We start from the raw sequence: 25384 nt of genomic DNA on the forward strand, positions 1-25384 counted from the left end.
TTTTGCAAACTCTGTACAATCTCCTATCAATACTTCACCGAGGAATATTTTAACGATAAAAATGGGATGAAAATTATAATTCAGTCGTTGATTCCTGCAAACCAAGCAGGTTTCGGTGAATAATAGAAGAATATCAGACACATTAGACTTCAGCCTTTGACAGATTCAGATGGAATCTCTTCTTAAAATCTCTAGAAACCTTTGGATTTAATGCTAGAATGATAGACGCTATAGGCTTTATATACTATCCCTACTGCTACAGTAACGGGAGCAGGTTTCTCCTCATCACCACTCTTATATATTGTCTCATTGGGACCCTTGGCCATGTTGAATTGAGAAAACCCAAGCATTAAATGCTTCACTACTGCACACGGGCAGCCTTTATGCCGATGATATACTAATCGCCAAGGAAAATCTGGAGATCTCGGTATAAGAAATAGTAAAAGCTATAGACATTCCAAACCATGTGAAATGCAAATTGATAAACAAACTTTGTTTTCCCCCGGGCTAAAGATGACATTAAACACCTAGGAATAAATATGTTAAATAAGTGGTGGAGGATAACTTCCTACCACAACTACAACAAACTAATAAAAATCTGAAAGAGTGGAAAACGCTGGAGATTAACGGTGAGGAAAAATAAATTCTATTAAACCCAATATTCTCCCAAAATTGACATATCTTATTCAGATGATCCCGTGTTTCTAAACCCTGATTAAAACTATTACAAACAGCATTCTCTAAATGTATTTTATTAGGTAGAAAAGTGTGATATAAGATATATTAGAATGCTAGCAGGATGGTCCATGTTCTCATTACCCAAAAATACAAACTAGAGGTGTGACAGATGGCCCCATATATAGCTGGATATCGCTAGTATTAAAAATGTACTCACTTTGTATGGCGTCCTGATAAAACGAATGCTTCGATGCTAGATACGGTTTCAACTCTCTAGTCTTAAGCAATATATTAAAATTCTGGTTCAGGAATGTGTTCCAATTTGGAAAATAGGGTGATTTCATCTCAACTAATCGGGATACTGGATAAAAATATAACCGATTTTAACATTACAATGAGAGAGGGTGCGTGAGAGGAAATGTGGGCTTCTGACAACGAATTTCATTTCTGAATTTAAATTGGCCCACCGGAAACAAGCAAAAGGTATTCTTACCTAACACTCCCTGAACCTGAGAAAAAAAGGCTAGAATTATTATTAGGCTTTTACCCATTTGTTGCCCAAATCAGGATGTTTTCAGTCTTTTAGGTTTTTCGCCATCCGCTACGCTCTTCCTCTGCATGTCTCCGTGTTTGAGGAGCTGCGTGTTATTGGTGTGATTGTTAATAATTGTGTTTTGCCCAAAGATAATACATGTGCTAGAGAGAGCTACATATATGTTTTCTCTGGAAGATGAATAGTGTATGTTTGTTAGAGAGCTGTCGCCGTGTCTGTGTGCAGGAGCGTCTGTGTGTCAGAACTATGACATCATAAGACATGAGAGTTGCTGGAGATCAGCCTGCTGGAAAGCAAAAAAACAATCTCCCACGAGGCAGATAAATAGCTAAAACTGTATTAAAGATTGTAATGTGTACTTTTGTGTAATAAATAGTTTTATGAATTCCCGGCTGTTGTGTGTTTATTACCGGGTTTGTGTTAAGTGTATAAGCGGAGAGAGGACGATGCTCACCGGTAAAATGTCTTTTTTTCTAACGGGTTCTGAAAACTAGAGACATAACGGATTTTGTTAAACCGTCACACTGTGTGCGGAGGTACCGCGATCAGCGCGCGTCTATCGTAAATCGTCTTAAGTTAAAACATCGGGTTTTTTTGTTTGTTTTAAATTTATTTAAAATCCTCCATGTTAAATAAAGTAAAAAAAAACAACTTTATTCAACATGGAAGATGTTGGCAGGCCGGCCCTGCCAACGCTGACACTACCCCCCCAACTTCGTGGGGGACTGCCACGCTGCTAGCTATTTTCTGCAGTGGATCGGGTGCCGGAGGGCCCCCAGCGCGTCACATAATGCGCCTCTTCTCTACGCCCCGCAGTGAATCATAGGGTGTCGGATTCAGGGTGTCGAAATCATAGGGTGTCGGGAAGTGGTTTCTACTGCCCGGTGTTTGTCAAGCCCTGCGCTAAAAACATTTTTATTATAAAGTCAGAGTTTGAAAGGGACATGATACCCCCATTATAGAATGATGTGTATATTAGTTACTCTAATCCTCTGTAAGTACCTTAATGGGCATTCTTTCAAAACATGGGAAAAAAGAAACACCTGGCACAGTAACTGCAACTCTGTTGCTGCAGCTGCCCTACTCCTTGGTCTAATTATACGTATTGGTCATTGACTGCTTGAAGCAAACAAATAGCTGCAGGAAATCTTGCTCATTTCAATCGATGTGAGCTTTTTGCATGCATGCGCATGAGTCTGAACGGACCCCTATCATGTGCAGGGGATGTGTCCGGCACAAATCTGCAAAAGGGACAACCTGAAAATTTAAAGGGACGGCACAGCTATCATATTCATTAAAATCCATAAGATGGCTGGAGTGTCCCTTTAAGTTTTTGCCTTCGTCTCTCTATTTGCGTGATGTTCAGTGTCCCTCCCATTTAATATACAGTGCAGAGAACCCTTCACATAACCTATATATATATCTATATCTATATATACTCATACTATGTCAAAAAATAGAGTATTGCAGAGTATGCGGTGATACCTTTTTTATTGGACTAACATAATATTAAAAAGACAAGCTTTCGAGAGTTATCCTCCCTTCATCAGGTCTGAAGGGAGGATAACTTCACCCTTTTACATATACTCATACTAGCTATTCCAGCACAATATATACGGTAGTTGGACACCTGAGTTTGCTTATGTGGACTTTCCCCCTCTTATATTATCTGATACAAGGTTTGCATTTCTGTTTGGGGCGTGAATCTGTCTACGAGTGTCCCTTTAACCTCCTCAGGACCAGGGGTTTTTTTGGGTTTTTTTTACCATGTTTTCAACCAGAATCGTTTTGTTTTTGCCTTGTCTTTATTCAACTGCGATTGCCCACTAACTCCAGTAGAGCTTTCTTTTGAAATAATGATATATAGAAACCATAATTTATTATGATAATATGATAAAATATTGATTTTTTTGAGTCTTAATAGTTGTCGATTTTAGGAATTTGCTCCTTGATGCTTTCTTTGGTTTGTTAGAAAACCAACCTTATGTCGCAATCTAAGAGCGTTGTATATGAGCGTTGTATATGAGCGTTGTATGACGGGGGGGTCTCCAAAAGGCAAAGCCAGCTCTGAGAGCAGAGATAAGGAACATCTGATCATGATTTTATAACTCACTGGTGATGTACCAATAGCACAAGATGTATTCACTAAAATGTAACAGGTTGCAAGAGGGTTAAACATATAACTCTCCAATTTCTCTGGAAATTGCGAAGGACCAACCCAGATGAGTATCTTCAACTCTATAAACTGGTCCAAACACCATAGCAACTTATAGAATGTTCCTGCCAATATGTCCATTTCATTAGAGAATAAGTCCTCTGTTCATTATAACTTTTCTATTATATACTGCGCCACAGCTACCCGCAGCGACACACATATATATATATATATATATATATATACGGAAAGTGGCCGTGCTGGTCCAGTAAAGATGTCAAAGAAAGTGACTCCTGTCTGATTCTAGAGTGCTTTCTATCCTCTTGGTGAGTTTACGGGTTTATTGATCAACCCAGGAGTGTGCCGAAGAGTGGCTTCTCCTGCCAGAAGGGCCTGAGCAAAGCCTGTACAACACATGGTTGATGTTGGAAGACCCTACTACGCATGCACAGAAAGCTCTCCAATTCATTTAAATGAGGGTGATTTCCTGCCAATGGAGCAGCTTCCCCGAAATGTAAATAATTGATTTTATTAATTTCTTTCCAGCTTTAGTGAATGCAAAGTGCTTCACTATCCATGGCTTGTTGATGAGACTGTCGCTTTAAGAGCTGATTAACTATGATGTGATACAAAAACAAAATGTAATATGGGAGTATTTATAACAATATTCTAATTGTGTTTTATGAATTATATAGATAGTTGCAGACGCTAGCTTTGGCACTTGTGGAATTATCTTACCTCCTGCGTGACACTGCCACCTCCTGGCCAAAACGGGTATAAATCCATTTGGTGATTTACAGGGGGAGTCTTTCTTATTGCACCTTGAATTATAAATCAGACTACAGGATGGGGTTAGTATTATATATTGGAGCCTACTGGTGCTCTTTGGTCTATTAACATGCCGGAGGACCAGTGTGGATACATAGTTTAAACACTGAGTTCAGTGACATATTTAGGGCTATCCAGCATCTCCGTGCTACAAAACCATTGCACAATAAGCATGTTTTGAGGGCCGATATAAAGGGACGCAGCACCTTTCAGGACGCTGAGCATAGGGGGGGGGGCAGTGGCTGCCCTGGGTCGGGCCAAGTGCAGCATCCAAGTTAAAGGCACCACTGACATAAAAAGGCATTTAAGTATACATCAATTTTCCCATTATTAAAATTTGCTGCTCACTTTTCTAAATACGGACGAGAAATATATGAACTATAGGAACACGAGTACGTGGACATCTCTCCTAATTACTGAGTGTAGGGGTTTCAGCAGCACCTATTGCGAACAGGTGTATAAAACCAGCACACAGGCAGTCGTCTCCATAGACAGACATCGGCAGCAGAACGGGTCGTACTGAAGAGCTCAGGGGCTTTAAACATGGCGCTGTCATAGGATGCCACCTTTCCACAAGTCAGTTTGTAAGTTTTCTGCCCCGGTCCCCTGTAAGGGCTATTATTGTGATGCGGAAGCAGCTAGGAGTAATAGCCATGATGCAGTACACACTCACACTCACGGAGCAGGGCTGCCGAGTGCTGGAGCTTGTATAGCCTAACAATCACCTGTCCTCTGTAGCATAATTCGCTACAGTGCACTACCTACCAGAACACATAGCGCCTACTAGACTTGTGAATTTGTATTCGGGACAACATGAGAACTAACAGGAACGGTGCGTATTTTTTGTTCAAACCGAATATAGAATAAACTAATATGGCGGCGGTAAACGTGGAAAATGAAGGGGAACCAAGAGGAACACAAAGACCTCGCCGGCTACAGAAAATACCAGCCGCAGGCTTTTATCCAAACCGTTTAGAAAAGAGATGGAGGTATTAGTTAAAATGATAACTTTCAGGATCAGTAATTTGAACTTTACCCACCGTTTAGAAGAAGCCAGGCTGTGTTTTCCTCTAACCAGAACGGTGCGTCAGCCACAGGATAGAGAAGCGCTGCGTAGCCAAAGAACACGGCAAGAAATTCCACTTTTTTAATTAAATAATCTGTAACCATTTTAGGCTTTAAAAGGTCTTTAATGGGCAAACTTTTTTTTCTTTTTACTTGGGCATAAAATCCAGCGCAGTATACAGTAATGTAGGTTAACATTATCAAAAATCTAATTTTATGTCATTTTGTTCCAATGATATGGAGGCTGCCAGTGTTGTCAGTCATGTTATATTGTGGGCAACTTTTACTGTTCAAGCATCACACTAAGCGGATACTTTTTGGCAATGCTAACGAAGTCCGTCCCTTCATAAAGGCATTATGATAACGGAGCGAGAGCTCATACAAACGGCTAATATGCAGCTGCCTGTAATCATATCATACAAAATAACGAACAGCAAAATACCCGATCTATCAGAAATAATTCCTAGCCTAAAAATACTAAATATTACTTACCCTGTAAAGAGCATGTTATTAACTCCATTACATACAAGAAAGGCTCTCTCTCATCACAGATCACATGAAGGCGAGATTATTTATATGAATATATGTTGCCATGCCTTAGTGCGGCATAATCTAAAAAGGACAATAATGTTTAAGTTGTAATTCATTGAAATCTTCCCTTTTCCCCCAAATTGACACTAGCCACGTCATGAGCCATGTTTTCACACTAGTCAACAGCAGATATAAAGTGCTGCCCCCATGCAATCTTTACTGTTATACAGCTCCCTTACTGCAGGGGGCAGCACTTTATACGGAAACGTTTGTCATGGTAAACATGGTATATGTGCTCACCCCCTAAGCGAAAATTGCTGAACACACAGTGGGTCTCTTAATGTAGGTATGTGATAAGGAAAATATTTATTACATGTAAATGCGGTTCCCAGCACCTCTTTAGGACAACACAGTAAGACTGCTGCTAATTACATGGCATTGAGACCCCATCAATGTCAAACGTAATTTTGGGTGACATTTTCCCTATTCATTGCGTGTAGAATTACTTTTATATATTTTGGCTTTTTTTTTAATAAGCATTCTTGGATTTAGTTCCCATTGTGCATATTTCAATTGGGAGGCATATATAGTTTGTTCCTAAGAATATTGTTCTAATAGCGGGGAGAGGGGGGGCATAAAATCTAAATTAGGGAAAAAGTTCTGGAAAAGGACTATGTGCCAACAGAACGATCTGCAATATGAATAATGAACAGATCGTTAAGGGAACACGTACATTCTTTCCAGTCTTCTTTAAAGGATCCACGTGGCGAGGAACCTTCTTACTTGATGCGACGTGTACAGCACTGCGGTGACATTATGAGGGTTGGTGTACAAACTGGGCCCCTCGGGAAGAAAAGCACCAAGCAAGCGCTGTGTTTGCACATAGAAGGAGAGCCACGGCCAGACAGAATACACAATGTGCAAGCAGAAAAAAAACCCATGCATTTTACGGAACGAAAGGCAACAGCGAAGCAGAACTGTCCCCTTTCAACCTTGATATAGCTGATCGATTATAGAATGGCTGTCCGACCCTAAAGATCAAGCTTCTTCCCACCGTGTACAATGAGTGACGGGTCATGGGTCGGCCAGCACATTTAATCTTTATATATAATCTGGATCATTAAATTGAAGGCACCCGTAAAAGTTACAGCTTGGGTGTGTTGTGCGTACCTGTACAGTGTGAAATGTACATACCCGGGAATTCCCAGAGCTCCCGGGGCAGTTTCTTCCGCATGACCCTCATCCAACCCACCACCACCTCATCACTTCGACATCAAGAGTAGTAATGGGGGGGTTTATGCACCTTATTTAATATCCTTTCAACTAGTAAGGTAAAATGTTTACAATTCATACACATTAAAGCACATGTACAAATGACTCGGGTTTGTCGGTTTCAGGCACTTTAAAGATCATAGTTTATTTAACTGTATAATAAAAAGCTAGTATACAGGTAAGGGGGAATCCGATAACTGCAACAATAGTTACTTACCATCTTGCTCTGAATGTACTAACAAAAACATTTCCCGTCATTTAGAAAGCCCCCCTAACATCCCGTCCTGTGCTTCACGATCCTACAAAACAGCTCCAATGCAAGTTGCCCCCGTACTAAAAGGGGATGATGAATATCGAATGGTTTATTTACAGGCTGAACCAGGAAAACAAAATTAAATAAAATCAAGCCGTGGGACAGAGCTAACAGAGTGAATGCGGACAACCGCGCCGAAACGTTAATGTGCTAATCTGCATAATCATATACATAAAAAAAAAGTTTAGGTTTTTGACCTACAGAAAAGCTGTAATTGGTTGATTTGCAGTTTTTTTGTTTTTTTTCTGGAAACGCGCATGCAACATCTCAGGATAAACAACTGGATTGTGTTTAAGACAAAACAGACAGGACAGAGATTTACAGCAACATTAAGTTACGCAAGTACATAGAATTTAAAACTGAGCGCGAGATTTACCGTTCACAGAAACCTCACGCAAAACGAAAATAATAAAAAAAAACAAAAAATGATGAGTTACTCGTTGGCTTTACGGTTCGTTGTATGTTTTGGAGCCCGTGAAATAAGGCTGAAATGTAATTCTGACTCTGGTTGGACAAAGAAAGACGACTCTTGGGTAAACAAAAGGGAAAAAAAAACAAAAAAAAACCACTTAAAACAAGGGAAGGAAAAGGTTTTACTATACAACTGAAACTATTTACATTATGGAATGATTCCCAATCCCAAGCTTCCAAAAACCACTGCGTGTTCTCTACTCTGTGCGAATACATTAAAGGTTTAAAAATGGCCAGCGCGGACACTTCGTTTATTTTTGTTACGGCCGTGGCAGGAGATATTGGGTAAAAGAAAAGGGGGGGGGGGGGAGGAAAGTTTATGGAGCAGCCCAGAAGTGTTAAAACTATTCTAGAAAGCGCTAAGGAAGAAATGGAAAAATAAAGACACGTATTTAGACTTTGGCGATTGAAAGGCTTTTCCGTGACGCTTTTCACTTTGACCTAGAACCTTGCCCGAGTGTTGGTGAAGAAACTCGTGGTGAGCATCTCCTGCGTTGCGTGGGCCAAAGCTTTGCTACCAGTTGTTTAAAATGAACCCTTCCAGTAGTTAGAGAGGAAAAAAAATGGTTTCCAAGTAACGAGTTTTAGGAGTAGTGAAGTGCCAATATGGCAAAAAGAACTCTTTCGACGGGAAGGTCGCGTCGTTCCAGCAGAATCCTGCAGACAGACGGAAACCGATGACTTCTTAGCCGACGCAACACAAGCAAAATACAAATGACCGAGAATGCCGAGCAGATCCACGTACGATGAACACCCTGGACCACGAGCGGGTTTTACTTTGTAAAGGTGGACACCACGGCCCAGAGGATTTCGTTGGCATTGGGTTTCGTAGACTCAACCTCGGGGTCTAAGTCGAGCAGCTGCCGCACTCTTTTCATACCCAAGTCGTATTGGTCATCCAAAAGCGGCGCGAAGGCGTTCTCTATGACATCGGAGGAGTGGGCAAGGTAGATGAGGGCGAGCAGACGCTTGTCCATGCGGTGGGGATCCTTCACCCACTTGTCAAGAACGGCCTCCTGCACCTTCTTGATGAGACGCTGCTTGATGGTGTTGTTGGTGAGCGGGTGGGTGGTCATGTCGAACAGCAGGAAGTTTTGTTTCTCTGTAGTGAGGACGCCTTTTTCCACAAGGTTTTTAGCCAGCCGTTCACGGACATTTCGTAATTGGAAGTGGAGTTTTAGAGGGTTCCATGTCTCACCTGAAAAAAAACAAAAAAAAAACAACACTTTTTAAATAATTTTAACCTAGACGCTAATCTAAAGAATAAAAAAAATACAAAAATTTAAATGCATCATGACATGAAAAACGAAAAAGGTGAAGTCTTAGTATGTTTTTACATTTATCCGCTAGAAGAAAAAAAAAAGCCAAAACTGAAATCTACACTAATTACTAACATAACATTCCCAATATATTCCGATAGACAAAGACTCCTTGTTACACCCAACCAGGGCAGCTGAAATGCAAGGAATCTTATTCACGCACCACTTAGAAGTTCGATCCAGCTCTGCACAGTTTCCGGGGTAGGGGTTTCTTTTATATGTTTTAAGGCTTCGTCAAGCATAACATCACCGGTGGGGGCATCGGATTTGCAGATAACCTAAATGGTGGAGAGAGAGAGAGAAACATGTTAGCGGCATTCAGCACGTAAAGTAACAGGATACGTTTCTTGTTAGTAAAATATGTTGTGGCGTCACTTCACTCAAAGACACAAGAAGTTTTTGCATTTTTATGGCGGACACAGGAGGCTAAAAGTGAAACTTCTGTCTGTAAAACCGATATGCAGGGAGTGGTTTTGGGAAAAATGCTGTTAAAGAACATATGTGAGGAAGACATTTTATTACCCATACACTACCATTCAAAAAAAAATGTGGGGTCACTTACAAGGTTTTTTTTTTAAGACAGCATTAAAAAATGTCCATTAAATGGATCAGAAATCCAGCACACATGGGGTTAATGTTGTAAATGACTATTGTAGCTGGAAACAGCTGATTTTAAATGGAGTCTCTTCATAGGCGTACAGAGGCCCTTTATCACTCCCATCACTCCTGTGCTCCAATGGCCCTTTATCACTCCCATCACTCCTGTGCTCCAATGGCCCTTTATCACTCCCATCACTCCTGTGCTCCAATGGCCCTTTATCACTCCCATCACTCCTGTGTCCCAACGGCACATTGTGTTCACTGATCCAAGTTTAACACTAACTGATAATTACAAAAGGGATTTCTAACCATGTTTTTTCCCCCCATTAAAAAAAAATTATATATATAGATCCCTCGTATGAACAGGAACGGTTTCAGTTCATGTGTATGCGGTGACAGCATTGGCTACACGCGTTCGCGGCACAATGCGTATCTCGTGTGTGGTACGGAGAATTGCGGTTTCACGTTTATACTACGATTACGTTAAGGAATATAACCGGAATACACCGACGAGCGCGATGGGCGACATGTTATTTCAAATAGTCTTTGCCGTCCACGTTTACAGCTCTAGACACACAGCGGTACACATTTATTATCGGCTCCAAAATTTTACAGCCAACTCGCTAGTCTGTTCTACGAATCCCTACAGATCCTCCGTATCCCCTTTCCTAAACTAATCCATCTGGACTGTAAAGACTGGAGATAGTCCGGCCAGGACTATTTAAATGAACACCTGGGGAGACAGGGGCCACGAGCTGGCAATATTCTTATATTTAGTTTGTTACTTAGCTAGAAAACATTAATTCCAGCCACAAGAACTCCTTTAGTATCCACAAAGAAAAAAAACGAAGGGTGAATCACGGGGTGGGCAAGACGGGGTGGCCCGTTACCGCCGCCAATTTCATGAAAAGTAACATTTCCGTGAAAAAAAAAAACAAAAAAAAAAACCAAAAAAAACTTACGCTCTGGGGGTCAGAATCCGGCTAGCAGTGTCTGCCGAGCCAAGCCTCAGGCGAATGCATATGGGGGATTCTGGAGCTATCATGTGCATTACAGCGCATATAACGGCTACCATATACTTACATGATTTAACATATTCTGTATAATATATAATACACACACATATATATACACACACACATACATACACACAGAGTCATCCAGTAATATCAGCACCATTGATAAGTGTAAGCAAAGGCTGTTAAAAAAACGGGTTCTTTTTGTTTTGTTTTATTTAATACTCTGCACTCAATTATCGGCACCCCTATGAATTCATATGAGGAAAATATATCTGAAGTATATTCCTATTGGTATTTTACATTCTGTAGTACCCCTGGGTGATTAGGGACAGGAAATTGTTCAAACATGACTTCCTGTTTCACGGGGGATATAAATATGAGGTAACACATAGGCCAAATTCTCAGTCCTTCATCACAATAGGTAAGACCAAGGAATATAGCGGTGATGTGCGGCAAAATGTTGTGGAGCTTCACAACATGGAAATAAAATAGCTAAAACATTGAAAATGCCCATTTCCACCATCAGGGCAATAATTAACACATTCCAGTCAACTGGAAATGTTCTGAATCAGCCTGGAAGAGGACGTGTCTGTTATACGCACTGTGAAGAGGATGGTTCGAGCGGCCAAAGAATCTCCAAGGGCCTAAGCTGGAGAATTGCAGAAGATAATGTGGTCTTGGAATCAGAAAGTCACCAAAACTACAATCCGACGTCACCTACATCACCACAAGGTGTTTGTAAAGAATTAAAGAAAAAATCGTCTACTCTCATCGAAAAAACAAACTCAACCGTCGTCTTCAGTTTGCAGACACTTTTTGACTATAAACATCAGAGGTGGGTTTGGGGCACACACACAGAGGTAGCCATGGTTAAATATGGCGGTGGATCTTTAATGTTTTGGGGCTGTTTTTCTGCCAGAGGACCTGGACATTTTGTTAGGGTTCACGGCATCATGGACTCTACAAATATCAAATGAACACCCGACTGTCTCTGCCAGAAAGCTTAAAATGGGCCGTGGTTGGATCTTGCAGCAGGACAATGATCCAAAAGTCAACACAAAAATGGTTAACTGACCACAAAATCAAGGTCCTAGCACAGCCATCCCAGTCCCCTGACTCGAACCCCATACAAAACCAGCGAGGTGACCCGAGGAGGATCGTCCACCAGCATCCACCTCAAAAACTGTACAGCGGAACGGCCCGAGATCCCTTTGCCGTGTATTCTCCAACATCATCAGGCATTATAGGAGAAGACACAGAGCTCTTATGTCAGCAAAGCGAGGCAGTGCAAATTATTGACTAAAAGGGTGCAAATTACTGTGCCACAAATATATTTTTACTTCCCCGCTGCTGAGCACCGACCAGAAAATGGGGGATCAGAGGGGAAAACTATATATTGTTGAGAATCCTCAGACTAGGAGGAGGCTGGCAGCTGCAGCATCTACCTAAGGTAAGTACATTTTATCTTTTAGTAGTGGGGTGCCGGGGCAGTGAAAGGTCCCTTTGATGTCACTGAAATCTGCTGTGTTACTCTGTGGACGCTGGCCGCTGCAGCTTCCTTACCTTTCTTGTCAGGAGGCTTTTACGCCTCATCCCTCCGGCTTCGAGTGTAATTCGTCCCCTGAACGCCAGTTCAATCAGCATACAGCCACGTAAGCCGGCCGAGATACAGTCGTTCCAGAAGGAGGTGTAGCCCTGAAAGGAAACAAATTAGGATTTCATCTGGTAAGTCATGTTTGACAATCTAACCATTCATACGGAACACAAACAAGCAGAGAAAACGCAAACAGAAGACACGCATGTTTAAAATTCCCTCACTGTATTACCCTCTACCACTTCTGCTAGAAGGCTGTTCCACTTATCTACCACGCTCTCAGAAAAGCTACTTAAATTACCTCTAAACATCTGACCCTATATTATAATGTTAGAACAAGAGGTCATCATAATCCGGCACTCTGTTAAATTGATTACATATTAAAAAAGTTTCAAGTTATACATATTGGGAGAGAAGCACAGAATTCTACTTATCAAATAAGCAAGTTGATTAGATTTTTTGAGGAGAGAATGTTTTATTTAGGGCTGCAACTAACGATTATTTTCATAATCGATTAGTTGGCCGATTATTTTTTCGATTAATCGATTCATCGGATAAAAAAATAAAATTTTTCATTTATTTTAAATTATTTAATAAAGTAACATAGGATGTTAAAAACAAACGGCAGAATAAATTTTTTTTCTTGTTTTTATTTCCCCAACCTGCCCCCCAGTTATGCATATTTGAGCCCAGGCTTGCCACACTGCCCTCCCCGACATGCCACACTGCCCTCCCCACATATGCCTTATATACCCTATATGCCTTATACCCCCAGATATGTCACTCCGTCCTCCTCAGGTATGCCGTATACCCCCCTGATATGACATAGTGCCCTCATAGGATTTGCAGACTCGTTCACAGACAATACTTTTATAAATAAATACAGGATTAATCTTCACTGCCCCCAGGATTTAGATTCCCCTCAGTCTGTTCCCCTTTACCTCTAACTGCACCTTAAGGTAACCTTATTAAATTAATGAAATTAACCCTCAGTCCTCAGCATCAAATTAATCCTGAAGAGAAGACCCCATTAACCACAACTGCCCCTAAATTAACCCTGAAGACCCCATCAACCACAACTGCCCCTAAATTAACCCATTAACTATAACTGCCCCTAAATTAACCCTAAACACCCCATCAACCACAACTGCCCCTAAATTAACCCTAAACACCCCATCACCACTGCCCCTAAATTAACCCTAAACACCCCATTAACAATAACTGCCCCTAAGTTAACCCTAAACACCCCATTAATATACCTGCCCCTAAGTTAACCCCCACCTCCCCTAACTTTCAGCAGCCCAAATATTAATTTTATACTCAGATGAGTGTCACAGCCATGACGATGCTACAGAAATGGGCGGAGCCAATCGTCTATTTGGCCCCGCCCCTTTCCTCCTCCCTGTCCGTCCCTGCAGTCACTGCCGATTGGCCCCGCCCCTTTCTTTCTCCAGCAGCGATTGCAGGGAGGGATTGGAAAAAGGAAGTGGGCGGGCCAATCGGCAGTGACTGCAGGGAGGAACTGTAAGTAGCAACTGCTGCTGTGACTCCTGCGAGTTACACTAACGGATTATAACACAAGGGGTATTTTTCAGAGCATTTGCTCTGAAAAAACCCTCATTTTATAATCGATAAAAATCGATTCAACTAATCGATAATGAAATTCGTTGCCAACGAATTTCATTATCGATTATCATCGATTTTATCGATTAGTTGTTGCAGCCCTAGTTTTATTATACGCAGGGATGTTTCTGAAAGTATATAAAAATCTAGACCTTTTATGAGCCCCTTAAAAGAAAACTAACATTTTCTGCCTGCAATGGGTTTTTTGTTTTTTTTTTAAAGCAAAGGTGTGTGTGTGTGTGTGGGGGGGTGCTACAGGATTGCAGGATTATAAATTCTGTATGAGATGTCCCCGTGTGGCTGCATTGTGCTTTTATATCCTTCTGAAGACAGACTCGTGTAGCAGAACCTGTTGAAAGAATAAGCACAAAGGGCTTTGTTTTCAGCCGTTTCCTGCGAAACCAGGAGCCCGACGCGTACTAAACATCAAAGGCGAGAGGAGGTCGTGAGAACCCAAACCGCCTTTTACCGATTCAGACGGAGCAACGACAGCACAGCCGCCGCGGGTGTAACGAGGGCCGGAATAGCGGCACAAACACTGGCATCTGCCAGGTTTTAGAACGTGAACACCCCAAGAAAGAATTCCACACCCCCACATTGGGTTTTCCTTATCTCATACACCCGCTTTTGTGGATTACAACTCTCATCACCGTCAGCCAAGCTGATAAGGGTTATTGGAGTCGTGGCTCACAACAGCAGGTGGACAAGAGAAGGCAGGCATACTGGTGAAAATTTATATTTTGTTAGCTAAACTGTTTGCATAGTACATCACCATTTAACCCTTTATTTTCTGTGTGCTGTTGCGCAGCGAGCGTGTATATTTTTTTGAAATCTATAGAAGCCTACGCGTGGGGTATCGCTGTAATCCGGAGATGCAGCTCAATACATTTTTAGGTTGATTTCTCTGCAGTTACATGTAATCTATGCAAACAATCCTAAAAAACAGGGAGAGGTTGGCTGGGAAAATAAAAATCAACGTTATGGCTCCCTTTGCCACGGAATGGTGAGCAACTGGTTGCGTGACGCGCTCCTAGCGAAATACTCCGGCTTGTCCCAAAGGAGACAGACGTCAGAAATAAAACTAAACATTTTCAAGTTTGGAAAAGTGTACAGGAATGTTCCCCGTAACATCCAAAAAAAACAACCCACAAAAACCTTGAGTGGTATCTTGATCACCGAACTGGTTTGGGGACCATTTTCATAGTAAAATATTAGAAAAGATGGTTTCTTTTACAAATATTTGTATTATTCATATGAAATGTTGGACTACACAACTAACAAGGGTACCAAAAGAAATGTGGGTGCACAAAAAAATTTAAAAAAGGAGAATCATGGTTAAGGAAACCGTGTAAAACATCTCAGGTGTTTGCGCACAACACCCAGAGTAAAGAAGGGGTTAATTTATTGCCCCAGGGGTCAGAGAAGAAGCTCTTTGCTTCACTTAAGCAGTCCCTTAACATGCCAATGGATTGTACCCAATGGCACCCTTTGCCATCATGCCAGTCAACAAAGCCATGTAGAGATTACCACACAATTACTCTAAGACTACAATATAGAAGTAACTCATCAAATATCCTCTCCCATCAAGATAGGAAATAGGAGTCTGGTAGAAAACCACATGCATCAGAACTCAAACATTCTAAAACGTACACAAATAGAAGAGTTATAAAGAAATAAAAGCTTAATTAAACTAGAAGTAAAGCTTTAGAGCCGGCATGTTCTTTGTAATGGAGACAAATGGGGGGGGGGGGGGTATTTGTCTGACCAGGATGTCCCTTGCTGTATGTGCCACAAAGGAGATGGCTGCTCTCATATCGCAAGTGGATGAGGACCAATCTGTTGCACAAACTTGGGGAGCCATGTCAACATCGAGGTACTGGGGCGCAACATCCAGACTATGTAGCCTTGACAGTAACACACATTCATAGCACGGAAGGCTCCTAAACCGACAGAATGAGTCAACTCAATAAAGGAACCAAGCACACCAGCTTTTCACCTTCGTGAATCTGTTCACTGTGCAAAGTTGCAGATGGAACACAAGCTACCTTAGTCTGCCTCACAGAAATTCCCCAGGTAGCTCTCAACTGATATATTTACAACATAATAAAGAGCTTTAGAAAATCCTTCCTGGAGAAAACCCGAAAACTGGCCAACGTCGGCAGAAACATTTTCCCTGAAAACCATGAAGAAAAGATCCTCCAAACTTTGGGGTATTTAGAATTCTGTAGAAAGGTCTTAACCACGCTAGAAGGAAGACTATGAATCATCTCCATCATCAAACCCACCTATTTCAGGTAACTTGGGTTGGAAGAGTGGACCCTTAGAACTCTTCTGTCTGGTAGTCTGAAGGGCTTGACCACCGACATTCTTATCAGGACCACCTTAGACAGGAGGGGAAGAGGTTGCAAAAATATACAGAAGACCTTCCTCCAGAGCCACTGGATCTCCTACTGGAAGCAGTAGAACAAAACGAACATCCTGTTGAATCAGGAAGCCATCAGGTCTAGAAGTTCTAGGTAGCTGTGTCTGCAAGCTTCTGACATGCTCCAGAGACCTTGGACTGAGCTTCCTAGAAGCGTAGATCCACGGCTGGATGGCTTACATCCATGGAGAAGACAACCAAGATCTCCATAAAAAACACTGAATCTTCTTGTATGATAGATAATGTACTATGCTCCATCATCCATGTTTATGCTTAAAAGACAAACTATAGAAAGCACCATCCTCAACAGGAAGTCCTGCTAGTGGCCTTGGCCACAGCTGGGTAAACATTAGGGATGGCCCACAAGTCCGTGTTGCCTCCGGAAAGGGGTAGAAGCGACACACTCTCCTAGATGTTGACAGTCATTTCCCAGGATGTTTTCATTGCTCTGAGAAGCTTGGACAAAGTCTCATGCACAGGAAAGCAGTTTTGGTCTAACATTGCCAGAACAGGAGGCCATTCCCTAAACTGATGGTAGAAACTGGTGGTCTACTTCTTCGGCTGGTAAAAAAGGGTTCATCTTGAACTTTCCCTTCTTCGGATAAGGACAAATCTGCTGAATCTGGGTCCGAAACCGCTGGAAAGGCATCCTTTCCCTGGAGGAGAAAAACTCCAGAGCAGGAATCATGGCATGGAAAAAATCTAACATGGACACCTAGTCAAGGAGATGAGGATGCAGTAGGAAGAAAGCTGTATCGTTGATTACAAAAGGAAGTCAAAAGGCATTTCTGTAACAGGCAGAAATACTGCATCACAATCCAGTGACGTCAGCACACTTATACAAACCTATAAAAAAAAGCGAAGATCGTGCGCAGCCGCAACCTAAGGGCCGTCTCATACCAGACTGCCGAAAAACTCCAGACTAACAGCCACGAACGGCAAGAAGGACTGAAGACATCTGGTGGCCCAGCGACCGGGGCCACCCCTTCTGCTAGTGTAAAACCACTAGACACGTCACTGAATTACTATCACTTTGCTCTCCTATGCTAGGTACCCTTTAAAGACCTCTATCATACCTTTACATCCTTTGGTTATTGCCCTATGGGTGTAAGCAATAGACGAGGCCCAAAAGGTTTCGAATAGTAACTTTTTTTTTTTGTTTGTTATTGTGATGGTCTATTTGCAAAGTTAATTCACATAACTTGAAAGCCTCTTGGAGATCAGAAGAGGGCACAGGCTGGAACAAAGACATACACACTATACATCTGCTGCAAATAGTGTCAAACATCCTTACACAGTCCATATATTGTTGCAAAAAATACATTGGCTCTGGCTACAATCGGGTAAAGGCGGCAGGATTTGGTGAGGGACTGGATGTGAGGGAAGAAGGAGAGAGCAGAATCAAGTGTGACACCAAGACAGTGAACTTGGTCAGTTGGTTGGCGGTGTTGTGATAGAGATGTCAGGAATTGCAGGCAGCGGAAGAGCAGAGGCCCAAGAACCGAGCCCTGAACAGACAGCGGTAGGGGAGAGGAGCAAGTTCCAGTGACTAAGACACTATAGGTACGGTCAGAAGTAATATTTAAACCAGGAAAGAGCCGTCTCACGGATGCCATCGCCATGTTGGTAGAAGGGGAGGTCAACTGTGTCAAAGGCTGCAGATAGGTCCACGAGAATAAGTATTGAGAAGTGGCCTTTTGTTTTAGAGGTGAGGACATAGTAACTTGAGTGAGTGCTGTGGACAGAAACCAGATTGTAGGGGGTCAGGCAGAGAGTCTGAAGAGAGGAAATTAGTTAATTGGTTGTAAGTTAGTAGTTTCAGCCGTTTGGATGCCAAGGAGAGAAGGGAACTGGACGGTACTTTGATGGCGAAGTGCGATCAAGGGAAGGATTCTTTATGATGAGAGAGATGACAGCAGGATGGGACTACACCAGAGGAGAAGGATTGAAGATGCTGGTTAGGGTTGAGATAATGACACTAGAAAGCGATGGCAAGGGCCGATGGGACAGGTGGCGAGGTGAGAGGACGGGACAACTTAGTTCTTTTTTTGTTTTTCTATCAATGAACAGCAGGAACTTTATTAACAATGTGTTACAGACACAAAGTAACCAGGCTCGCGGGACGTTTACTGCAGTGTATATATCACATTTGCCTCGGTTAACGTGCTGCAATCGCTCCACTTAACGGATTTTCAGGCAGGCTTTAAAGGGACTGGGAAGAAAAACAAGAGCCACGGCTCAGGGAGCGTCCAACATGCTGGTTTTAGCCAAGATATTGTACAGCTCTGCGGAATATGATGGCGCTTCATAAAAATAATGAGATGGATAAAGTGTAACAGAAATCCATGACAACCATTTAACATGGTGCTTCCTGTAATGAACACTCACCAGCATGAGTAACCCCTCAACTTAGGGCAAAAATCACAATATTTTTTGCTGAATATGTTGGCTACTGAAGAGTATAACAAACTGATACGTCTAAAAGAACGACGGGCTGAATATCCGGATGTCTTTATGAGACAGAGGATCTGTGGATTAATAAGCAGGTGACAAAACAAATAAGGGGTGATTCACTAAAGACAGAGTTGGGGGTTTCAGCTCCTTGCCTTCACTCCATTACGAGCGAGCTTCTGCAGGATGAGCTGTGCCAGCCCTGTATGATGTATAATGAAATAAGTGCAGCTCCTCCTAAGTCATTATACGTTATACAGGCGGCCCGTGCTGGCCCTTCACATAGCAAAGTATGAGCATAAAGACCACAACTCTCCAACAGACCCAACGGCAGAGTGTCAGGAGCGGTAAATGTACAGACAGCATAGAACTATAAGTTAACGTGCACAGTTTGGCTCGGACCACTGATCCAAACGGCACTGCCCCAGGAGGAGAATAACCCCCACCAAGCGACAACGAAGCAACCGTTCTGAAGGTCAGGTCTATAGACAGCTATCACGTCCAAACACCTAACTTACCAATAGAAAAGGAATCTGACGGCAGATCAGACCCATTCTATCCTCATGTAAGACTTGGACCTTAATCAGTCATTGGTCTCTTCTTAAATCCCCCATCTGTGGTAGCTTGTAGTGCTACGCCTGGGAGGCTGTTCTATGTATCTACCACCCTTTCAGGAAAGTATATGCAGGCACCAAGCAAAACTTCCTTACATTCCCTCTAGTTTTAGATTACGGCCTCTTGTTCTAACCCTCCGGCACTTTATGAAATCCCTTTAAGTATTTAAATGTTTCCCTCACATTCCCTCTCACTTCTCCCCCAAGCTGTAGATGGTGAGCCCCCTTAGTCTCTGCTGATAACTTACTTCAGCCCCCCCCCCGAGCTCCAATAAGTCATTTTACATACTAATCACCGAGATTACCTGCAAAGTTTACCATACCAGGGGTAGAAAATGCTATTCCTCTAGCTGCTGTGGGACTGCGATTCCCATGATCCCCAGTACACCTCCGAAATGTAACTTATGGGAGATGTAGTTTCTGGTTAGCCACAGATCTGCCAGGGGATTAGGCCACGGAGGGTGTAGGGTGCTGCCACCGCTGGCACAGAGGTGTGCACACCGACTGCAGGTAACCTAATAAGCTACAAACACATAGGGCCCTATTAAGGACCGCGCGAGGAGCCGGATCAGTTACCATCCCAGCCCCGATGCATTGTTTCGGGTAGTCGGAGAGCTCGCACCCGCCTCCCCTTGCACTAAGCGGGGCACTCACCTCCCTGTCCTTCAGCCCCAGCAGTAGCACCTCCTCCATCAGGGTGAGTCTGGCCTCCTTGTCCCCGGCCTTGTCGTCTTCGTCCTGCTCGTCACGGTCTCGGTCCTCATCGTCCCCGTGTTCCGCCCTGTCCCGCTCGCTGCGGGAGGCCTCGGTGCGGCGCTGGACCAGCCCGGAGCTGCGCTGGGTCAGGGACGTCATGCTGCTGTTTGGGGGGGGGGGGACACAGAACTGGGCAGCCTACAGCGGGGGTCGTGGAGCAGCCGGGAACACCGTGCAGCAGGCGGGGAGGGCTATCTCTCACCCCAAACAAGTCTCATCAGGCCGCGGCTCCCTGTCCGCCGCTGCCTTACCTCTCCCAGGAGCGGGCAGCTGTACAGACCCCAGCCAAGATGGCGGTAGCCGCTGACGTCACCGAGAGATGTGGCACAGGCTACTGGCTTCAAAGCACCAGAGACACAAAACACATTTAAGAAAGTGTACTAAGCTTTACTAGATATTCCGGCTGACGCGGTTCCGTTGAACACAGGGCTGTTGTACGCGCGTTGGTTGCTCTCTATCGTTTATAAGTCTACGTTGTAGACTCGATAAGAGGCGCAGCCTAAGCCGGATGTGACGTACCCAGAAGAGGCGGAAGGAGGGAGAGGGTCCATGTGCGTGTTTTGCTTGGGAGATGCTCGCCTCAATGTCAGGGAGATGGCGATTTCCAGCCCCCTGAATACATACCGCTGCTGCTCTATACAGCGCTACAACTATACAGTTAACCAGCATGGCTGCCTACGTCACATTAACACCGGCTCGCATTATTTATACTTTCATCTTAAATCTGCAGATTATGAAAAAAATAATCCGGAATCATCAGTTTGAGGCATTTTCAGTCTGTAATAAAATTAACTTTATTGTTTTAAATGGTACAGACTTTATATTAACTGTGTGACTGTCATACTGTGCAACGACCAGAGAGGGTGTGGTTAGAGGCGTGGCAAGGGGCAGGGCTGTACAAGACATTTTATGTGATTTTGTGACACCTAAAAAGTTACATAACCAAATCAGCCCGTCACCCGAATTCCTGCTGCTTCTATACACATTAATGTGACTTTTAGGATACATTCATACTGTATATATATTTTTTTTACATATTATTACTAATTATTAGGTTATGCATTCATATTAAAAACGTCCTAAACAAACTATGTATCATTTCTGTGGATACATCAGATATGGAAATGGGAGATCTTGGTTTAACCCTTTAAGGACAATGTGCGGTCCCTAAACCCATTGAAAACAATGCATTTTGAGCCCGTACATGTACGGGCTTTGTCATTAAGGGGTTAACAAGCATGGTAAAAACGAAAGGTCCTGAAAGGGGGAAGGGAATGGGCAGCCCTACAGTGCAGCTTGCAGGGGTCCAGCGTTTCGTTTCGTGTTAAGAACCCGCCTAGAACGTTCAGTCTAGAACTCAGCAGCTCCAGCTGAGTGGCCACCTGGATTTTATTTTTTAACTAAATGAAGAGCACTCATTTCTTTACAGCCCTGGAAATTATTATTAGGGCTTTGCCGCTTATTAACACATTTGCCCCTTCGTACTTCGTACAGATACCTCCGCGGATGCAGCCTCGCATTTCCCCCTTAGCTGCTGCTTAACTTCCCGAACCTTTCAGCGAGTTTTGCCCCCGCTCTTCCTTCATTAGAAGATGTGAAAGCAGCATGCAGGGAGTGTAGAAGCATGCAGTTTACCCCCCCCCCCCATAATCCTGGGAAAGAACCCGGCTTTGTGTAATGTAGGTTTAAACGAGGACAGGCTGATCGCTGCGAGCGTCTGACCTACAAAGAGTCATTTTCCTGCAGGATCTCGCAGGACGGAGGGGTTGGCGCACCACGTAGTGCTTGGATATAACCCGCAGAGGCAAGAAAAATGGAAATAAAGCATTTAAGATGCTTTTGAAAGGTTTGGGATTTTGGATCGTACAGCAGGAGGCATCCACTGGCTGCTGGACTACAACTCCCAAGATCCTTAGCTAACCCCTGGCTGACTGTCTAATGACCATGAGAGTTGCAATGCGACAGCAGCTTGGGAGCTAACTGCTGGTTACAATCCCATGTAGCGTTTGCTGTCACTATAATTATTAGATTGTGAGCACACGAGTGCAGCCGCCATACGGCTAGATGGCAGCTCAAGGGCCGGGTTCTCAACTCCTGCTGTGTGTGTATTATTGTATATTTGTTATGTGTGTTAATTGCCGCATTTAAATTGTACAGCGCTGCGTAATTTGTTGGCGCATAATAAATAAAAGGTAATGATAATAATGAATAAAATGGCACACAGTGCTGTAGAACAGTCATTACGTGACATTTTGTTTAAAGAGCACCTGCAGATACCATAGCGGTGAGAGTGAAAAAACATACATCACAATATACTAAACCGACAATAAGATTAACACACATGAAGTCATACTGTTACAGAGTCCTGCTCTTGTGATCTTACAATCTATTGCAGACGTGTGATTTATGTCTGCTGTTCTCTTTCATGTTGGGACTGTCCTGCAAAATTTCTGAACCATTGGCAGCTATGATAAACGTCTTCTAGATTGTGACGGCTCTGTATAAACCAATAAGTAACACAAGAAATGATAAAGCGCATTCAGGTTTCAGAAACAAAATCCGAGCGGCGGGTTTCTCGTCCGCTTTATCTCTCATTTAATTGGATAGATATTTTTTATCATTTTTTTTTCTTATTATCGTGAAGCAGTTCCTGGGTAATCTGTTAGATGGGGCCCTTTTTACGCGGTATTTATAAAGTCTAGTGATTTTTTGCGAGCCTCTCGCCCTCCACCAGCAGCAACAGCTTCTTAATCTATAAAATGTGTTTAGTTTAAACTACAAAATCAATATAATCGGCATAAATTCAGGAACGGGTGTAATATAGAAGCGCGTGGAGCTGGATTGCAGTATTTTTCTTTTTACTGGTAAGCCCGCCTCGGAAATGGATATTTTTACCGCAGTAATTGTATGAATCGGCTCTTTATTCCCCCAGACCGGTTACAGACTCCAGCGGCCTCCTGCCCTAACAGCCCAGGTATTGAGTCTCTCGCAGCGCTCATCGCTTCTTTAGAATTATAGAATTATTTCACTCCTTCCCCCCCCTACCCTAATCTTCCCATAGTCCTGAACCCTGCCGGTGGTATAACACAAATCCGGGGGCCCTCACCCTGTATTCATCATGGTTTGGACCTAGATGGTAACGACTTGCAGAAAATGTGCTCAGGATATGACCCAGCGGTATATTAAACACCCTTTGAATGCTCTGTAAAAATATTACAGATGCTGTATACAGGAGATTAGATTCTTGGGGAGCGCAGGGTCTGCGAGTGCCCGTGTTACTCCGCAGAATCTCCCCCGATTACATTTGCCCCTTTCGGCTGTTGCTGTGTTCGTCCGAACACATCTACCGAGCCGTATAATTATTGCTGGACGCAAGTGTTTGAGGAGGGTCTAAGAAGACACCACCTGTAATTTGGTCATTTTCATTTAACCCCTTCAGGACCATGGATCTAGGGAATACGTCACACACACACAAAAAACCTGGACGTTTCTCCCGCATCATCGTCTTTTTGCACCGGTAGGGATAAATGCCTGCTGGTGAACAGGTGACCGGTGACCTGTCATTGCTTAAATTGTTAAGAGATCCTCCAGGGCCATCTGAAGACGATTCGGAGGATAGCTGTCCGTTATTATAGTTCATACATTTATGGAACCCAGTAATAAGCCTTAAAGACAGCGCAGTCAAACCGGTTCAGCAACATGGATAGCAATAGACTTGTGCAAATGGACCAAAAACAATTCGGATAACATTTTATTTCCTGCCCTTTCGGTTCAGAGCAAAATTAGGAGGGCTTTTTTCCATTGTCATTAACACTCATTCACTCTCTCACTCGCATTTAAGTTCTCACCCTCACTCTCATGGTCTCCCTCCCAACTTCTCCACTGACTGCTCCCATGCCATGTCTCCTTCCCCACAGCTCGTTTGCCTCTCCTTGCTCTCCCGTCTTCTTTCTTCGTCTGCATTAACCAGGCTTCCAGGAGCACTTCCGCAAAAGGGCAGAGAAGTGTTTCTCCACCTATTCTCTGCAAATCCATCTTCACTATTCTGGCCTTTCAGAGTACTTCCATTAAACGACAGACTCACGGGGACAGAATCTCCCCTGTTCCTCTAACTGGGAGACAGGCCTGTTTCACAAAGAAGAAGAAGAAAGAAGAAGAAGAGGCAAGAGAAGAAGTGGAGCTGCGGTAAAGAAGACAGGGACACAAAAACAGTCGGTGGAGAAGGTAGGGAGACATTGAAAGAGAGCGAAAAACAAAATGCAAAAGGAAATTCGGAGCGCTCTGTTTCTTTTACTTTCTTCGCTGGGGTGTCTCCTCCTGACATTTGTGTCAATGGATGAAATTGGCAAATGCACAAGTCTAGTTAGCAATACAACTGGTCATTCCAGCGTGAATTCCCTGTATTTATCTCTCATATAGGTGCTTTTATATAGTATCTGCGAGTTATTTAACCCCTACAATGAGCAGCATATTCATGCGAGAAACTAATTTACATTCAGTTCTTTGGAGGATAATTTTTTCCCCTTTGACAAACAACCCAACCCTCCCATCCCAGCAAAGCAATCGGAGAAAATGAGCATCTGAAATATTTATAGATTTTAATAACAAAATTGCCATAAAGTAAAAATACACAAAAATGCCTTTCGGTTCTCGAAACGATACAAGCCTGCGGTTACTGAATCAATTACATTTCTAAACATGTTAACAAAAAAAACAAAGATGCGTAGAATTCAGAATATTGGCCAAAGCTTTAGAAATTGTTCTAATAAATATATTGCCTCTAATATAGATGGGGCGATTGTTATTTATATGCAGGAAATATTACAAGGTTATTCCATAGACCAAATCTGCTACAATGTGGTGCAGTTACCACGGCAACCAATTTTCCCACTTTGCGTCAGAAATGCTCTTTATACCAAAACCCTGTTTTTTTTGGATCGTCAAAGAGTAAGATCAACGCAGACTTATTTTAGAACAAAACCTTTGTTTGGGGGCGGTTTTGTTACCCAGAAACAATCTTTTTTTTTTTTTTTTTAAATGGACTGCACTTTACTCTTCCAGCGCTAGCAACATCCTGAGCAATTGAAAGTGAAAAGTGCCATATTGCAACGCCAGACGGA

At 43.0% G+C, this 25384-nt stretch overlaps 1 protein-coding gene across 1 annotated transcript; it reads right to left on the reverse strand.

Moving 5' to 3' along the window:
- Nucleotides 1-8639: 8639 nt before the first annotated feature.
- LOC149284242 (Golgi phosphoprotein 3-like) lies at nt 8640-20363 on the reverse strand. Its single transcript, XM_089497028.1, has 4 exons — nt 20163-20363; nt 12368-12499; nt 9349-9463; nt 8640-9064 (listed from the first exon to the last, which is right to left on the reverse strand). The coding sequence occupies exons 1-4, from the start codon at nt 20361-20363 to the stop codon at nt 8640-8642; spliced, it is 873 nt and encodes a 290-aa protein (XP_089353154.1).
- Nucleotides 20364-25384: the final 5021 nt, after the last annotated feature.

The sequence above is a fragment of the Sceloporus occidentalis genome, unplaced genomic scaffold (genome assembly GCF_023333645.1).
Source record: "Sceloporus occidentalis isolate IW3139 unplaced genomic scaffold, rSceOcc1.0.p SCAF_97, whole genome shotgun sequence".
NCBI classification, from domain to species: Eukaryota; Metazoa; Chordata; class Lepidosauria; order Squamata; family Phrynosomatidae; genus Sceloporus; species Sceloporus occidentalis.